This window comes from Rana temporaria, chromosome 3, assembly GCF_905171775.1.
Source record: "Rana temporaria chromosome 3, aRanTem1.1, whole genome shotgun sequence".
Lineage (NCBI taxonomy): Eukaryota > Metazoa > Chordata > Amphibia > Anura > Ranidae > Rana > Rana temporaria.
Genome location: NC_053491.1, coordinates 239,535,906 through 239,551,164, shown reverse-complemented (window position 1 = coordinate 239,551,164; position 15,259 = coordinate 239,535,906). Strand labels below are relative to the sequence as shown.

General features: G+C 41.7%; 1 protein-coding gene across 1 annotated transcript in view; it reads left to right on the top strand.

Annotated features, from left to right (window-relative positions):
• ARHGEF37 (Rho guanine nucleotide exchange factor 37) overlaps positions 1 to 7,533 on the top strand; it is a 148,132-nt gene extending 140,599 nt beyond the window's left edge. The window contains exon 15 of the mRNA XM_040344513.1: positions 6,832 to 7,533. Within this exon, the coding sequence (XP_040200447.1) occupies positions 6,832 to 7,059 (228 nt within the window). The 3' untranslated portion in view covers positions 7,060 to 7,533. The remainder of the gene's footprint in view (positions 1 to 6,831) is intronic.
• The last annotated feature ends 7,726 nt before the right edge of the window (positions 7,534 to 15,259 follow it).

Below are 15,259 nucleotides of genomic sequence, written 5' to 3'. Positions count from 1 at the left end.
AAAAGATGTGTCACTGTATAAACAAAGCAGGAGAAAATCCACATAGTATAAACGTAATAAAGGATATTTATTGATGCAATAAAGTACAGGGTACGCACAATGTAGTATGATAAAACAACGCTGTGTATAAGTATAAAAAGATCCAAATCACTGGGGAAGACATTGAATTTGATAGTGCTCAGATTCACTTGCTATCAGATTTATTCAAGTAGAAAGCTGGCCCTTTGAAGAGCTTTAAGGGCTTCTCTTCCTAGCGTTCCCATGTTGCACACCACGTGTGCTGTCTGCTAGTTGCTCCAGTCCAGACCCACCCACCTGCAAATTATTAACACTGATCAATGTATTCGTTGCACTGGTGAGGTCAGTGGCAGTCAGTTTCCCCCCAGCACCAGTCAGTGTCAGATTGCCTGCTGCACTATCACAGTCCCATTATAAAAGTCATTGATCACCGTCAGTAGTAGTATATAACTTTCAAAGCAGAATGCAATTTGGCCAAAATTTATGAAGAAATTATTATTATTTTTTTAGATATGATTTATAGCAGAAAGTAAAACATATTATTACTTTTTAAAAAAAAAAATAATTTCTTATTGAAAAAAACAGAAAAAAACTGTGGTCATCAAATACCACCAGAAGAAAGCTCTATTTTTGTGAAAAAAATTATATAAATTTTGTTTGGGTACAGCGTTGCATGACTGCGCAATTACCAGTTAAAGTAGCGCAGTGGCGAATAGTAAAAAAATGGCCTGGTCATGAAGGGGGTAAAATCTTCCGGAGCGGAAGTGGCTAGACTGTGTTTACTTTAAGATATACTTCTCTTACAAGCTCAGATGAGGAATGTGTCTTCCAGCTATCTTTGAACAATACATATTTAATGAAAAGAACATAATGTACCTGCTATACAATTTATAGAGAAGCTGAGTCATGCAAAGCTAAGCTTGGTTATTTCTTCCGGTTTTCTAAATCAAAGATGCTTCCAATGCTAAAGCTAGAGGCTGTGAAATGCCTACCAACTGCCAGCAAAACACAAGATGTTTTTAGAGCTATTTAAAGTAGCCTATAGCACAGTTATGGCGTACATAATGCAATAACAGTGCAATGGTAATGCCCAAGGTGCAGGTATCTACAGCAAACAATCAGAAATTACCTCAACTAAAGTGTATATACAGTGGGTAAAATACTTATTTGATCCCCTGCAAATTTTGTAAGTTTGTACACTTACAAAGAAATGAAGGTTCTACGAGTTTGATCGTAGGTGTATTTTAAATGATAGAGGCAGAATATCAAGCAAAAATCCTGAAAAAACCCATGATACAAATGCAAAACATGACTTGGTACTTGGTGGAGAAACGTTTCTTATAGTTGTAAAACAGGGAGTGTAATGGCGCTTGCTAGTGGGAAGTTGCAATAATAAATAATAAATAATAAAGTGCAATAGACGACGCACAGCAACGTGTGAATACTAATCAATATGCAATATAAACGTGTTCCACTCTTGAAGGCCCTTAAAAACATCCACAACTGGGATGTAAAAAGTAGGAAAAGTGGGGATAATGGGTGAAATAAAAGCTACAATGAAATTATCAAAATCATTGAACGGGTAAGGATTAAATCCAATCCTAATAAACTCTAGTACTGTCACCAAAAACAAACAAAAATAGGTGAAAAAGTGAATAGTGATGACCTTAAAATGATCCAAACAACACAAAATGAGACTCCTCTGTGTCTGGAGGTAAAAATATGCACCGAAAAATGATGTGCAAGATGAGCATTAATTAATAAATAAATAATATTCAAGCATTAATCGATAAATAAATAGTTCAAATTAATATAGTGTTCAAAGTGAATAAACACTCAATATAAGTAGTTCAAAATAAGATGAAGTGTTCAAAGTGAATTCCAAAACTTGCTGAAAAAAATATTCCAAGCGTGCAAAACAAACAGTGTGTAAAGGGTGAACTTATTAGGGTGATTAATTCCACAGTTTCCCAAAGGTGTAAAAAGTTGCTGATACCTATGATTAAGTAGCGTTGTACTGCTACGCAACGCGTCAGGTGACCGGGAAGTGCCGCTGGTGACGTCATCTCTGCTCGCGGCCGAGAGCGGAGATCTGCTGCTTATCTTTTAAAATCCGCTGGAACAATCTGCATGCTGTTCACAGCCTACTATAAATGTGAGTGCTACTATTTGTTCTATTAAATATATTTTGATATACTGCACTATGGAGCCTGCCTTTTACTTTTATTGAGAGGGATCTGGATGTAACGGAGATCTGGAGGATTGGAGCAAACAGAGCTCTCCTGGACTCAGAGTGTGTGCTGCTGGGCTGCATCCATATACTAACAGGCTTGCTTGACCTGTTCTGAGGTGAGAGGCTAGCATTTCCTATCTTGTGCCTGCACAGCTACACTGGAAGAGAGTGTGGTGTTTACAGCAACTTTTTACACCTTTGGGAAACTGTGGAATTAAGCACCCTAATAAGTTCACCCTTTACACACTGTTTGTTTTGCACGTTTGGAATATTTTTTTCAGCAAGTTTTGGAATTCACTTTGAACACTTCATCTTATTTTGAACTACTTATATTGAGTGTTTATTCACTTTGAACACTATATTAATTTGAACTATTTATTTATCGATTAATGCTTGAATATTATTTATTTATTAATTAATGCTCATCTTGCACATCATTTTTCGGTGCATATTTTTACCTCCAGACACAGAGGAGTCTCATTTTGTGTTGTTTGGATCATTTTAAGGTCATCACTATTCACTTTTTCACCAATTTTTGTTTGTTTTTGGTGACAGCACTGGAGTTTATTAGGATTGGATTTAATCCTTACCCGTTCAATGATTTTGATAATTTCATTGTAGCTTTTATTTCACCCATTATCCCCACTTTTCCTACCCTTTACATCCCAGTTGTGGATGTTATTAAGGGCCTTCAAGAGTGGAACACGTTTATATTGCATATTGATTAGTATTCACACGTTGCTGTGCGTCGTCTATTGCACTTTATTATTTATTATTTATTAGTGCAACTTCCCACTAGCAAGCGCCATTACACTCCCTGTTTTACATACAGTATGTCATTGGGTGCGTGAGCACCGTTTTAGTAGTGGCTGCTGCTATATTAACATTTTATTAATTTTAATCTATTTAGTATAGTTGCCCATAGTCAGTTTGGTTAGTTTGGTTTTGCGCATTAGTTCCCCCCTGTTTACAGTTTCTTATAGTTGGTCATCAGGTTTGCACACATCTCAGGAGGGATTTTGGTCCACTCTTCTTTACAGATCTTCTCTAAATCCTTAAAGGGATTGTAAAGGTACATTTTTTTTTCCTAAATAGCTTCCTTTCCCCTAGTGCAGTCCTCCTTCACTTACCTCACCCTTCCATTTTGCTTTTAAATGTCCTTATTTCTTCTGAGAAATCCGCACTTCCTGTTGTTCTGTCTGTAACTACACACAGTGATGCAAGGCTTTCTCCCTTGTGGAGTGTCGTGCTCGCCCCCCTCCCTTTGACTACAGGAGAGTCAGGATGCTCTCTACGTTGCAAATAGAGAAAGGAGCTGTGTGTTAGTGGGCGTCACGAACGTCGCCGCGTCATAATCGCGGCGACGGCGCGACACGTCATCGCTCATCTGAAATTCAAATTTGATTTGAAAACGATTGAATTCAAATTTTGTCCAACATTTTAGTTTCGTCCTTTTGGATTTGTTTTAAATTCGTTATTTGAAGCCCCAGAGATAACATTCTGGAAGGGGCTGGTGAATGCTATGCTCCCGTATTACAAGGCAACATACTTATCTCGGGGGTGTGTGGGAAAATTTGAAAATTTGAAAAAGTATGGAGGGCCTGGTATGAATCTGATCAGACGGTTGGGTAGCGAAGAATGGTAAATAATTTCTGAATTTTCCTACATTGTGTATTGCATTGATTTACTCCAGGTGCATCGGGACTGGGATCTGGGACGGTCATTAAGCGAGGTGGAGATCCTTCTTCAGAGGAGCCCCGCGCTAGGTTTTTCGCAGAGGGAAGGGAACTGAGTAGAGGGGGAGGGAGGGTGGGCGTTCTGTTGGTTATTGCCATCTGCGATGGCTCTGTTTTTATGTACATGGTCATGTTGACCAATGGTATACTTGGTGCTATACCAAGGAATGTGTGTTTTGTTATGCCAAAAAACTTTCAATAAACAGAAATTTTCAAAAAAATAAAAAAATTCGTTATTTGAAGATACAACCGAATAAGGAAAAATGTGTCAGAATTTCGATTCGGAACAAAACGAACCGCACATGTCTAGTGGATGTGTATGGATTACATTTGTAGAAAAAGCATATTGTTTAGTATCACTAAATTGTCAAATTGCGCGATTGTCGGTTAAAGTAACAAAGTGCCGTTTTGCAAAAAATGGCCTGGTCCGAAAGGGGGGTGAACCTTCCGGATGCCGACCACGCTATAGACAAAATACGTCTACAGCGTGGTCGAGTTATTCTGGGAGGATGTCCCTGGGACGTCCTCCCAGAATCTTGCTCGCGCCCGCCCCCTGTGGCGCTTTTCCGGAATCATCCGTGACCGCCGGGTCTAGAAGACCCGGCGCATCATGGATTGCGTCAAATTGCCGCTGATAGCGGCCGTTTACCACGTGATCGCTCCGTCAAATAATGGAGCGATCACTTGTAAACAAACCTGGTTCCTCCCTCTCCTCTCTGTACTGATCGGTACAGTGTGAGAGGAAAGCGAAGGGATCGGATGGCAGCAGTGCTGTGGGCTGGATCTGTGACAATTGCAGTCACAGATCCAGCCATCCCTGCGCAATACTCCGCAATACCCTGTGCAATACTCCGCAATACCCTGTGCAATACTCTGCAATACCCTGCCATTACTCCGCAATACCCTGCCATTACTCTGCAATACCCTGCCATTACTCTGCAATACCCTGCCATTACTCTGCAATACCCTGCCATTACTCCGCAATACCCTGCAATACTCCAATACCCTGCAATACCCCGCAATACCCGCAGTCCCCCTCCCGCCACCCTCCGATGCTTCTACTGACTCACCGCTACGATCAAAGCCAGGATAATTTTTTTATTTCAGGCTACCCAGCCTAGAGGTGAGATGTGGGGTCTTATTGACCGCACATCTTACTGTAAAGAGGACCTGTCATGCTATATTCCTATTACAAGGGATGTTTACATGTATTACAAGGGATGCTATGTGTTTTGGGGTGTAATATGTGGTATGCATATGCTATGCGGGAGAAATAACCTGCTAATATGAAAATGTTGTAAAAAAAAAGGAAAAAAAAAACTTGATTTTGCAAAGGATTGTGGGGAAAAAATGACAACTTAAAAAAACTCACTATGCATCTTTCTAAATACTGTGGAATGTCTTCTTTCCAAAAAGGGGTCATTTGGGGGTATTTGTACTTTTCTGGCTTGTTAGGGTCTCAAGAAACGATATAGGTCGTCATTACTTCCGGTGTGATCAATTTTCAGATATTGGCACCATAGTTTGTGGACTTATTTTTACCAAAGATATGTAGCAGTATACATTTTGGCCAAAATTTATGAAGAAAAATTACAAATGTTCTACATTTTATAACAGAAAGAGAAAAAATCATTTTACAGAATTTTCAGTATTTTTTCTTTTATAGCGCAAAAAATAAAAAGCCAAATGATAAATACATTTCACCAAAAGAGAGCTCTATTTGTGTGAAAAAAAGGACAAAAATTTATTAAAAAGTAATTGTCATTCAAATTGTGAGATCACCGAAAGCTGAAAATTTATCTTGTTAGGAAGGGCGTTTAAGTGCCCAGTGGTTAACGTGAGAAGATTGGATGATACAACTGACAGTTGCTTATTGATCCAATATTGGTGTGTCCATATTTAATCAATAACCTAATTTGTGGTCTCTGAATGCTTTGTTTACATATAGATATGACTACTTTGTTCAGCAAATCGTTGAACCACAAACGGACTTGGTTTGGGTTATACATGAACCCAAAGCTCATCCCCAATTGTTAAAGGTATTTTGGAATCTTAGACAGTAAACAAGCTTTGCATTTTCCTTTAGACCCCTTTCAGACTGAGGAGTTTTTCAGCCAGTTTACCGCTAAAAATATCGCCTAAATACCACCTGAAAAACTCCTGCCCTGCAGTCTCAGTGTAAAAGCCTGAGTGCTTTCACACTGAGGCAAAGCTCTGGGGGGACCGCTCCAAAAGTGCTGCCAGCAGCATCTTTGGAGCGGTGAGAGGAGCGGTGTGCTTACCGCTCCTCCACCGCTCCTTACCATTGAAAACAATGGGACACCGCGGCTATACCACCAGCAATACGCCTCTGCAGAGGCGCATTGCGGGCGGTATTAACCCTTTTTCGGCCGCTAGCGGGAGTTAAAACCTCACCGCTAACGGCCAAATACCGCTGCACTTCTGACGGTATAGCGGCGCTAAACCGCCACTGCACCTCCCGCCCCAGTGTATTCTTTTTATATATCTGCAGTAACAGAGTGTGTTTACTTCACTGATAAAGCACAGCATGTGTTATTTGCTATCTCCACTAACGCCTTGGACATGCTGCATTTTTTTAAATGAGAGAAATGAAAGGGGAATAGTGTTATAGGTGTATTTATGGCATTTACAACTAAATATTATAAAGTAGTATTAACTGTTCACTAAATCAGAAATTACATTTAAATTTCCCTGTGTCAATACATATACACACACACAAATGTGAAGGAAAATAAATCTATATATACATTTTTTTAGTTGTTGTTTAGACGTTGTCCAAGCCTAAAGTATGTAATAAAATGTGTAATATTTCTTTCCTTACAGATTGTTGCTGGATACTCATTTACAGCTCGTAGTAATTATGAGGTCAGCATCATGGCTGGAGAGCCTGTAACAGTTCTGGAGCCACATGACAAAGAAGGACGCCCAGAATGGAGCTTAGTGGAAGTGAGTGGACAAAGGGGCTACGTACCTTCTAGCTACCTAGTTAGAGTACCTGTGAAGGCCAACAGCCACAGGCCATCGCTGGGTAATTACGCGCAGATAAGCTAATACTACTGTGAATCCTGGAAAAGAAGAGGAACACTTGTATAACTTCATCCCACCTCCCCAAACCATGGCTACTTGAATAGTGCTTACCATGACCCCTTTTACTGTGAATTCCTAAACTCACCAAACTACTGTATACAAATGTTTAAGCATGAAAGTACCATGCATTTGGCCGACAAGTAAAATCTTATCAGTGCAATGCTGGCATCTTTACCAGAATACACAAGAGACTTCATACATGCCAACCAAGCAAGCTTCATTTGTTGCAGACTCCATGTATTTAAATAGCTGGACTTTGACCCGCACTGTATGAAAACTGCTACATATTAACTCCTTAACATGCTGATTTACATAAACTGAATGCTCCTAGGATTGCACAATGTGAGTTTGAAAGATTTTGCAATGTTGGTTTACATAATATTTATATTAATAAAATAAAATGTCACTCCTCGTCCTCCATAGAGGATCATGACTGTATTCAGTTTGTTGGCTGTAAATTTTTCAGCACTGTAAATTCATTTGAAGGTCTATTATAGGATGGAAGACAGGGATTGTCTGGTCATTGGGACTACAGGGAGTTTCCCGGTGGGCCGGCTTCAGTGACAACGCCCCCCCCCCCCGCCATTGTCTCTCCTTTCCCGCAGCGCTCACCTCCTCTCCTCTCCCTCCCCGCAGCGCTCACCTGGGGGGAACAGAGAAGCAAGGGGAGGACCAGAGGAGCAGGGGACAACAACAGAGGAGCATGGGGGAGGGGACAGACTGCTATGGCCTGGGAGTTTCTCACTTCTGCCTCATCTTGTCCCATAAGGGGGGGGGCACCAAACTGATTCTTTTCCCCCGGTGAAATAATGTCTAGCTTCCCCACTGGTACTGCCTATAAGAGTACCGGCCGCCATGGGAGAGACCTGTCAAAGTGGGCCAGTCTGGATGAAGTCCAGGGCCAAAGTTTTGTCCCAGTCCAGCCCTGATGGAAGATAATAAAAAATGTGTTAACAGTCATGGAAGAAGTACTTTCATAAAGTAGATTATCTATTTCGTTTTTATAGCGAAGTAGCTCATAGCATGAGGTTTAAGTTTAGAGTAATCAAGTTCGTTAGATGATTCTAATTAGCTGCCCACAGATTATGATTATGGTGTGTCTTTGCAAGGCCATGTTCTCAAAAAGCCTCCAACATTTTTTAATTAGTCAGAAGAGAAAGAAAGATTTACAATATCTGTATGGTTGATTAGAACTAACCTGAGATCAAGTTTGAAAGAATGTGCTGGGGTATGCATAATATGGGAATATAGCTTTTCACCAATCTTCTTTTCACCAATCTCCTGTGCCAAGTTAGGCCAGAATAATACATGTAGGATCAACCTTAAAGTGGATGTAAACCCCCCCCCCCCTTTTTTTTCTTTTTTAATTGGGACTCATATCTGTTACAGCAGAGGATGTCATTGCATCTGTGCCCAGTCTTACCACGAGGGGTAAATCCAGCTCTGAGCAATCCTCTTATCTTCCTTTAGCAAGATAAAAACAGACAGAGAAATAGGTGTCTGTTTCTTCCCCCCTTGCTGTGACTGGCAGGTGATTTCCTTATCTCATGCACAAGCCTGAGAGAGGCATTCTGTGTACTTCACATCCCCCTCCTTTCTTCTCCAGCTCTCCCAGGATTGGCTGCTCCACACCTCAGCGTGATTGTGCATGTTGAAGTCATGTGGTGACTTTCCTGGTTTTTGACTGGATGTTAGTGATCATGGGGCATAATCCATGAGATCAGCAGAAGTTCAGTGTAAGAAATATCGATGCCTGGCCAAGGGGAGTGTAGAGGTGGGCGGAAAGTCTAATGACATCATGACTCCACCCACCAAACCCTGGACAACAGACCCGCCCACAGAATCCACAGTATTGCAGGCCTCCAAACAGCTAAAGGGGAGATTTTTGACAGCTAAGGATACATGCAGGAGGATTGTATATCTCTATAGATCAGCACTATGGAAGTAATTTAGAAATGATGAGAGTGGGTTTATATCCACTTTAAAGTTATTTTAAAACCTTACTTTTTAATTTTATCTGCCAAGGTGAATACTTACCATACATATTGCCTCTTTATGCTCAAAAGTCATTCATCCTCCTGCTTCAGCCAGTTCCTTCAGCTCTTTTAGGTTGGCTCCTTTCCCTTGTCAGATCCTATGGAGTCACCCCTGCATGTGTGGTCCTGCCAATGAACTAGAACTGAATTGATGTGTCAATAAAAACACAAAGCTTGTGCAAGCCACTTCCCTCCTTCTGCCTTCAAGCTAATTGGATGTTGCTGTACTGTTCCTTGCCTCCAAAAGACTTATTGCGTGCTTAGAAAGGAAGCTCAGGGAAGCTGTGCTGATGTAACTGAGCTGGTAGCAGTGAATAGAAGAAACTGTAAGGCCCCTTTCACACAGGCTCTCTGATCAGGCCTGCCTGTCAGTTTTTCAGGCAGACCTGATCGGATCCTCCAGTCTCTTCTATAGAGTGACGGATGTCAGCGGACACCACTGCCATATAATCTAATCCTTTCCACCAAAAACAGATGGATAGTGGTCCTATTCCCCATCTGTCAAGGGGATCGGATCAGATCGTATGGCATCAGATGGAAATGGACAGGCGGTTCATTTCTATCCATTTGGGTATGTGAGGGGCTTTGGGACTTTAAATGAGACCCATGACACACTATAGTCATAAAGAATATTGAATTGTGAATGAATATAGTAGATGGTGCTGTGTGCTTGAATAACAAAACCTATGACTATTAATTGGATGTGAAAAAATAGAGAGCATATGGGGAAAATAAGAAGTAGACCACAATCCAAGTGTGTAATTTAAGCATTGCATTGAACCCACCATAAAAGATCTCCAGCAGGGAACTGATAGAGTAAAGGAAGACACGATACTCAAGGAACCCATATAAAGGAAGAGAATCTCCCAGACTGATTACCTGGTGATCCCACATGTTGGCAACCTAATCCGGGTGTGGTGTGCAATGTCCTAAGGGGGGGAAAGAAAAAAAAAAGACTGTTTAATCCAAATGGAGGTGACATATACACCAAAGGCACCACCCCGGTGCCTCTCAGCATCGGGGGAGGCATCATCGCCTGAGCGGCATCTGATTGCCCCATAGAGGAGAGACTGTGTCCATGTCCACTCTGCATAGCGGAGCAGACATGGACCTGTCATCCGCCTGCTCAACAGCGATTCCCCCTCTGAGCAAGCAGATTCCGCTTAGAGGAGGTGCCCATGTGAAAGGGACCTTAGCGTTTTAGCCACCTGCTTAGCATGCAGTCATCCAAAAAAAATGTAAATATTAAATTCTACGTTAAAGCTAGATCCCAGGCAGATAAAACATGCAAATGCAATACATTTAAAAAAAAAACACATACCACTTGCATAAGTACTTGGATCTGTTTTGATATCAGCCTCTGTCATCCCTTGCAAAGCAGCACTGGAACCAGTGGCGGTGCGTCCATAAAGGGCGCAGGAGAGCCGCCCCCCTCTCTCCTGCACCGCTCTATTACCATAGATATATTCATGCATTGCATGAATCTATGGTCGCTGCTTACACCCCCTATTCAGGTGTCCGGCCCCTTGTCGGGGCACCTGAATTACAGCGGCGGGGGAGTTTTTTGGAAGCACCTGATTAGAGCCGAAGGTTCTAATAGGCGCCCAGAAATGTGAACAGCTATGCAGCTGATTTAATCACTTACTCAGTATGCAGCTTCTTTATTTTTAATCCTTGCTATGTTCCAGTTTAAGCTGATGCCATGACCACTGCCCCTGTGAGATGGCTGTGATCAATATGTAGATTGCGATTGATGGGTTGATGTTCTCTGCTACAGAGCCACTCCTGCATACAGGGACAAGAGCTATGTCTGCTTAGACTTTGTTCATCAATAGAAACACACAGCCCCTTAGTTTATGGTGCAAAGGCACTCCCTGTTTTCCTCCTCCTCATTTCTCCAAGCTATGATACTGATTCTAAACTGCACTGTCCACTGATGACTCTTTCCTGTGAAGACAATAAATTCAGGAAAGTAGCACCGAGAGAGCATGAGCCACAAGCATTGAAAACTGTAAACTGCAAGTGCTGCGGTAAGAATTTTAACAACCAGTTTAACGACCTAACCCCCGAACCATATTGCTGGTCAAAGACCAGAGCACTTTTTGCGATTCGGCACTGCGTCGCTTTAACTTACAATTGCGCGGTCGTGCGACGTGGCTCCCAAACAAAATTGGCGTCCTTTTTTTCCCACAAATAGAGCTTACTTTTGGTGGTATTTGATCACCCCTGCGGTTTTTAGTTTTTGCGCTATAAACAAAAATAGAGCGACAATTTAAAAAAAATTTAATATTTTTTACTTTTTGCTATAATAAATATCCCCCAAAAATATATATATATAAAAAAAAAAAAAATTCCTCAGTTTAGGCCGATACGTATTCTTCTACATATTTTTCGTAAAAAAAAAAAAAAATCGTAATAAACGTTTATCGATTGGTTTGCGCAAAATTTATAGGGCTAGATTCAGAGAGAGTTACGCCGGCGTATCAGTAGATACGCCGTCGTAACTCTGAATCTACGCCGTCGTAAATTTAAGCGTATTCTGGAAACCAGATACGCTTAAATTAGGCTAAGATACGAGCGGCGTAAGTCTCCTACGCCGTCGTATCTTAGGGTGCATATTTACGCTGGCCGCTAGGTGGCACTTCTGTTGATTTCGGCGTAGAATATGCAAATGAGCTAGATACGCCGATTCAGAAACGTATGTCCACCCGGTGCATTTTTTTACGTCGTTTACGTTAGGCTTTTTCCGGCGTAAGGTTACTCCTGCTATATGAGGCGTATCCAATGTTAAGTATGGACATCGGGACAGCGTCCAATTTTGTGTTGTTTACGTCGTTTGCGTATGTCGTTCGCGAATAGGGCTTTGCGTAAATTACGTTCACGTCGAAAGCATTGACTATTTGTGTTGTGATTAGGAGCATGCGGACTGGGATACGTTCACGGACGGCGCATGCGCCGTTCGTTAGAGACGTCATTTACGTGGGGACATGTTTTATTTTCATAAAACACCCCCACCTCTTCAAAATTTGAATTTGGCACGCTTACGCCGGCAGATTTACGCTACGCCACCGTAACTTAGGGCGCAGGTTCTTTGTGAATCCAGCCCCTGCCTCACTAAGTTACGGCGGTGCCCGCACAAAGTTACACCGCGTTCTTAACGCTCGAAAGTTCAGAGAGCTTTTGTGTGACCATGTGTATGCAAGACAAGCTTGAGTGGAATTCCGTCGACAAAACCATCCAACTTTTTTCCGACGGGAAATCCGGTCGCGTGTACGGGGCATACCAGTTTATCTCCATCCACTGGGAACAGTTTAACTATGCTCCTTTATTACCTACTGGTCCTTGGTGCACTGGAGGCTCAGAAGAGAACAGTGCCCATTAGCCCCAGTCTGGTGTTTTTAGAGAGGGGACCCTTGGATTCACATTAGTATCCATGTGATGTTGTAGTACATAAAGGGGGGGGGTGTCAGCATATTAGAGGGTCTGTCTTCTTTAAATGAATTTTGCCCTGTATGTGGGGGGGGATACTTTATTTTTATTAAAGCGGGATTTACCCTAAAATACAACTTTCTACCATGCCATTCAGCATACTAGCGTGAGCTACAGTATTCCTTTATTTTATTTTTTTGGGCTGTACTCACAGTTTAATCCGTTAGTTTCGTTTCAGACTCCCCGCGGGGAGTAGGTGTTCCTATGCAGAGGAGAACATGATTGACGGCCGGCTATGGCCGTCAGGCTTCCCGAAAATAGCCGGAGTAGGACTCGGCTCTTCACGGCGCTATACGGCGCCTGCGCACAGACTAGGAGCTGACTGCGCAGGCGCCGTGAAGAGCCAAGTCCTATTTCGGCTATTTTCGGGAAGCATGACGCGCCATAGCCGGCCGTCAATCATGTTCCCCCCTACTGAAACTTAACTAACGGATTAAACTGTGAGTACAGCCCCCAAAAATAAAAATAAAGGCATACTGTAGCTCACGCTAGTATGCTGAATGGCATGGTAGACAAACATTTTTTTTTTTTTTTAGGGGGAACCCCCGCTTTTAGCAATTACAGGAAATCATTTGTATTATTTACGTTTTAGCTAGAAAAAAAACAATAATAATAATAGTGTGTGTATATATATAAATAAAACATTAATACTGGGGGAGGTTTGTATATAGAAACATAAGCTGTAGCAGCCACTTGCCAGTTGTGGTAAAACTTGCAATAAACTGTCCTTGCATACCAAACTAGACTGTTCTGTCTCCCATTATCCGAGTTGTAACAAGCATAGATTCACTGTTTACCTGTAACTGTGTATAACAGTGTAATAACCATTGCTACTGTAGACTTTTATTTAGATAAGCTATATTCTTACGGCAAACAATGATTTCTGTGCCTTATACAACAACAATGAGCAGCGCAGAGTACGCTTATGTGGGTTGTTAGTAAGTTCACAAAGAGGCGTTGTGTCTGCTGAGCACAAAGATGTTTACCAGTCACACATAAACATTGTCTGGTATTAACATTTTCCTCAATTCCTACTCTGGGTTAGTGACTCGAGATTAGAACATTCCTACAAGTATAGACCTTTTTCGCTATCCTACAGTTAACACAGCTCAGTGCACCCAAAAATACACCAATGTTTATTAAATTGTCGGTTTTGCAGTGTGTTAAACTTCCATGAATGCATCGTCGGGCCCATGCTGGTCAGTGAAGACCAGTTGAGTTTCAAGCCTTCCTTCAGCTTTTCGACTATATTATTAGTGGCTTTGGTTGGTATTTTAGTTTAGGGAAGCATGGAGTGGGGACTTATTATTTAATTCTAAATTTTATTAATGAAATAAAGTTTTAACTTCCCCAAAATTTCAGAAACCGTTGGGACAAATGTGTTGGTTTTAATAGGGAAGGTGAAATGAAATCCCAACTCCAGGTTTCTCGCTCTCCACCATTTCTATCCCCTACCCCCCTGCCCCCCTTTTTTTCTATTGCCATACATACCTTTTATTTAAGGGTCTTTGGGCCAGTTATGGGATGTTCAGGGTCCTCCTCTTCTTCTAGGCAGGTGCAAAGTTCCTGTGAGTTCAGGGTGGCTTCATGCCTTGTCTCCAGGAGTATTGTCCTTGACATACTAGGCTCACAGGAAGTTGGTTGTATGAAACAGGAAGAGGACAGGCACTGGAACACTAAATGTTGAGCCCTACTGAGGGTTTTGAAATCTTACGCGATCGGATTTTACATGGACAATAACTGAAAGCAAAACCTTTTTTTTTTAGTTTTGGATAGAGTAGCGAGGGATTAGAATCCGTATCAGGTATTTATTGGCATCTCTGTTAGGAAGGTTCACTATCTCTATTTGGCCTGTTTACTTTCACCGACAGTGTAAATTTTAGCCTCATACACACGATTGGATTTTCTGCTGACAAAGCTTAGGATTTTTGTTCATTGGCCATGAAATTGTCTTGCATACAAACGGCACACAATTGTCGGGCAACAAACACAAAACAATGTGGTTTTTGAGCTACCCTTTGAGCACCTTCTGCTAATGTAGTGATTGGTGAGCATTGCTTCTGAGCATGCGTGTTTGTACTTTGGACTTGTGTACACACGCTCAGAAAATCTGACAACAGACCTTTGTTGGCGGAAAATTTTAAAGCATGCCATCCAACATTTGTCCGCGGAAAATCCGACAACAATTGTCCGATGTCCAATACAAATGGTCGTATTTTCCGCCAACAAACTGTCATCCCACAATTCCCGTCGGAAAATCTGATGGTGTGTATGAGGCTTTACTCTCATTTCTTTACATTTATTTCACAGAAAGATGCCACCATTAAAAAATAAAAAAATAATGGTTGAATGCACATAAAGGAAAAAAAAATATACAAATACATAACCATGAAAGTTACTATTAGCCAGATTCAGAGAGAGTTAGGCCGGCGTATCAGTAGGTACGCCGACCTAACTCGGAATCTGCGCCGTCCTAAGTTTAGGTGTATGCTCAAACTGAGATACACTTAAACCTAGCTAAGATACGATGGCCTGCGCCGTCGTATCTTAGGGTTCCATTTTTTTCTTTTGCCCGCTAGGTGGCACTTCCGTTGAGTTTGGCGTAGAATATGTAAATGCCTAGATATGCCGATTCACGA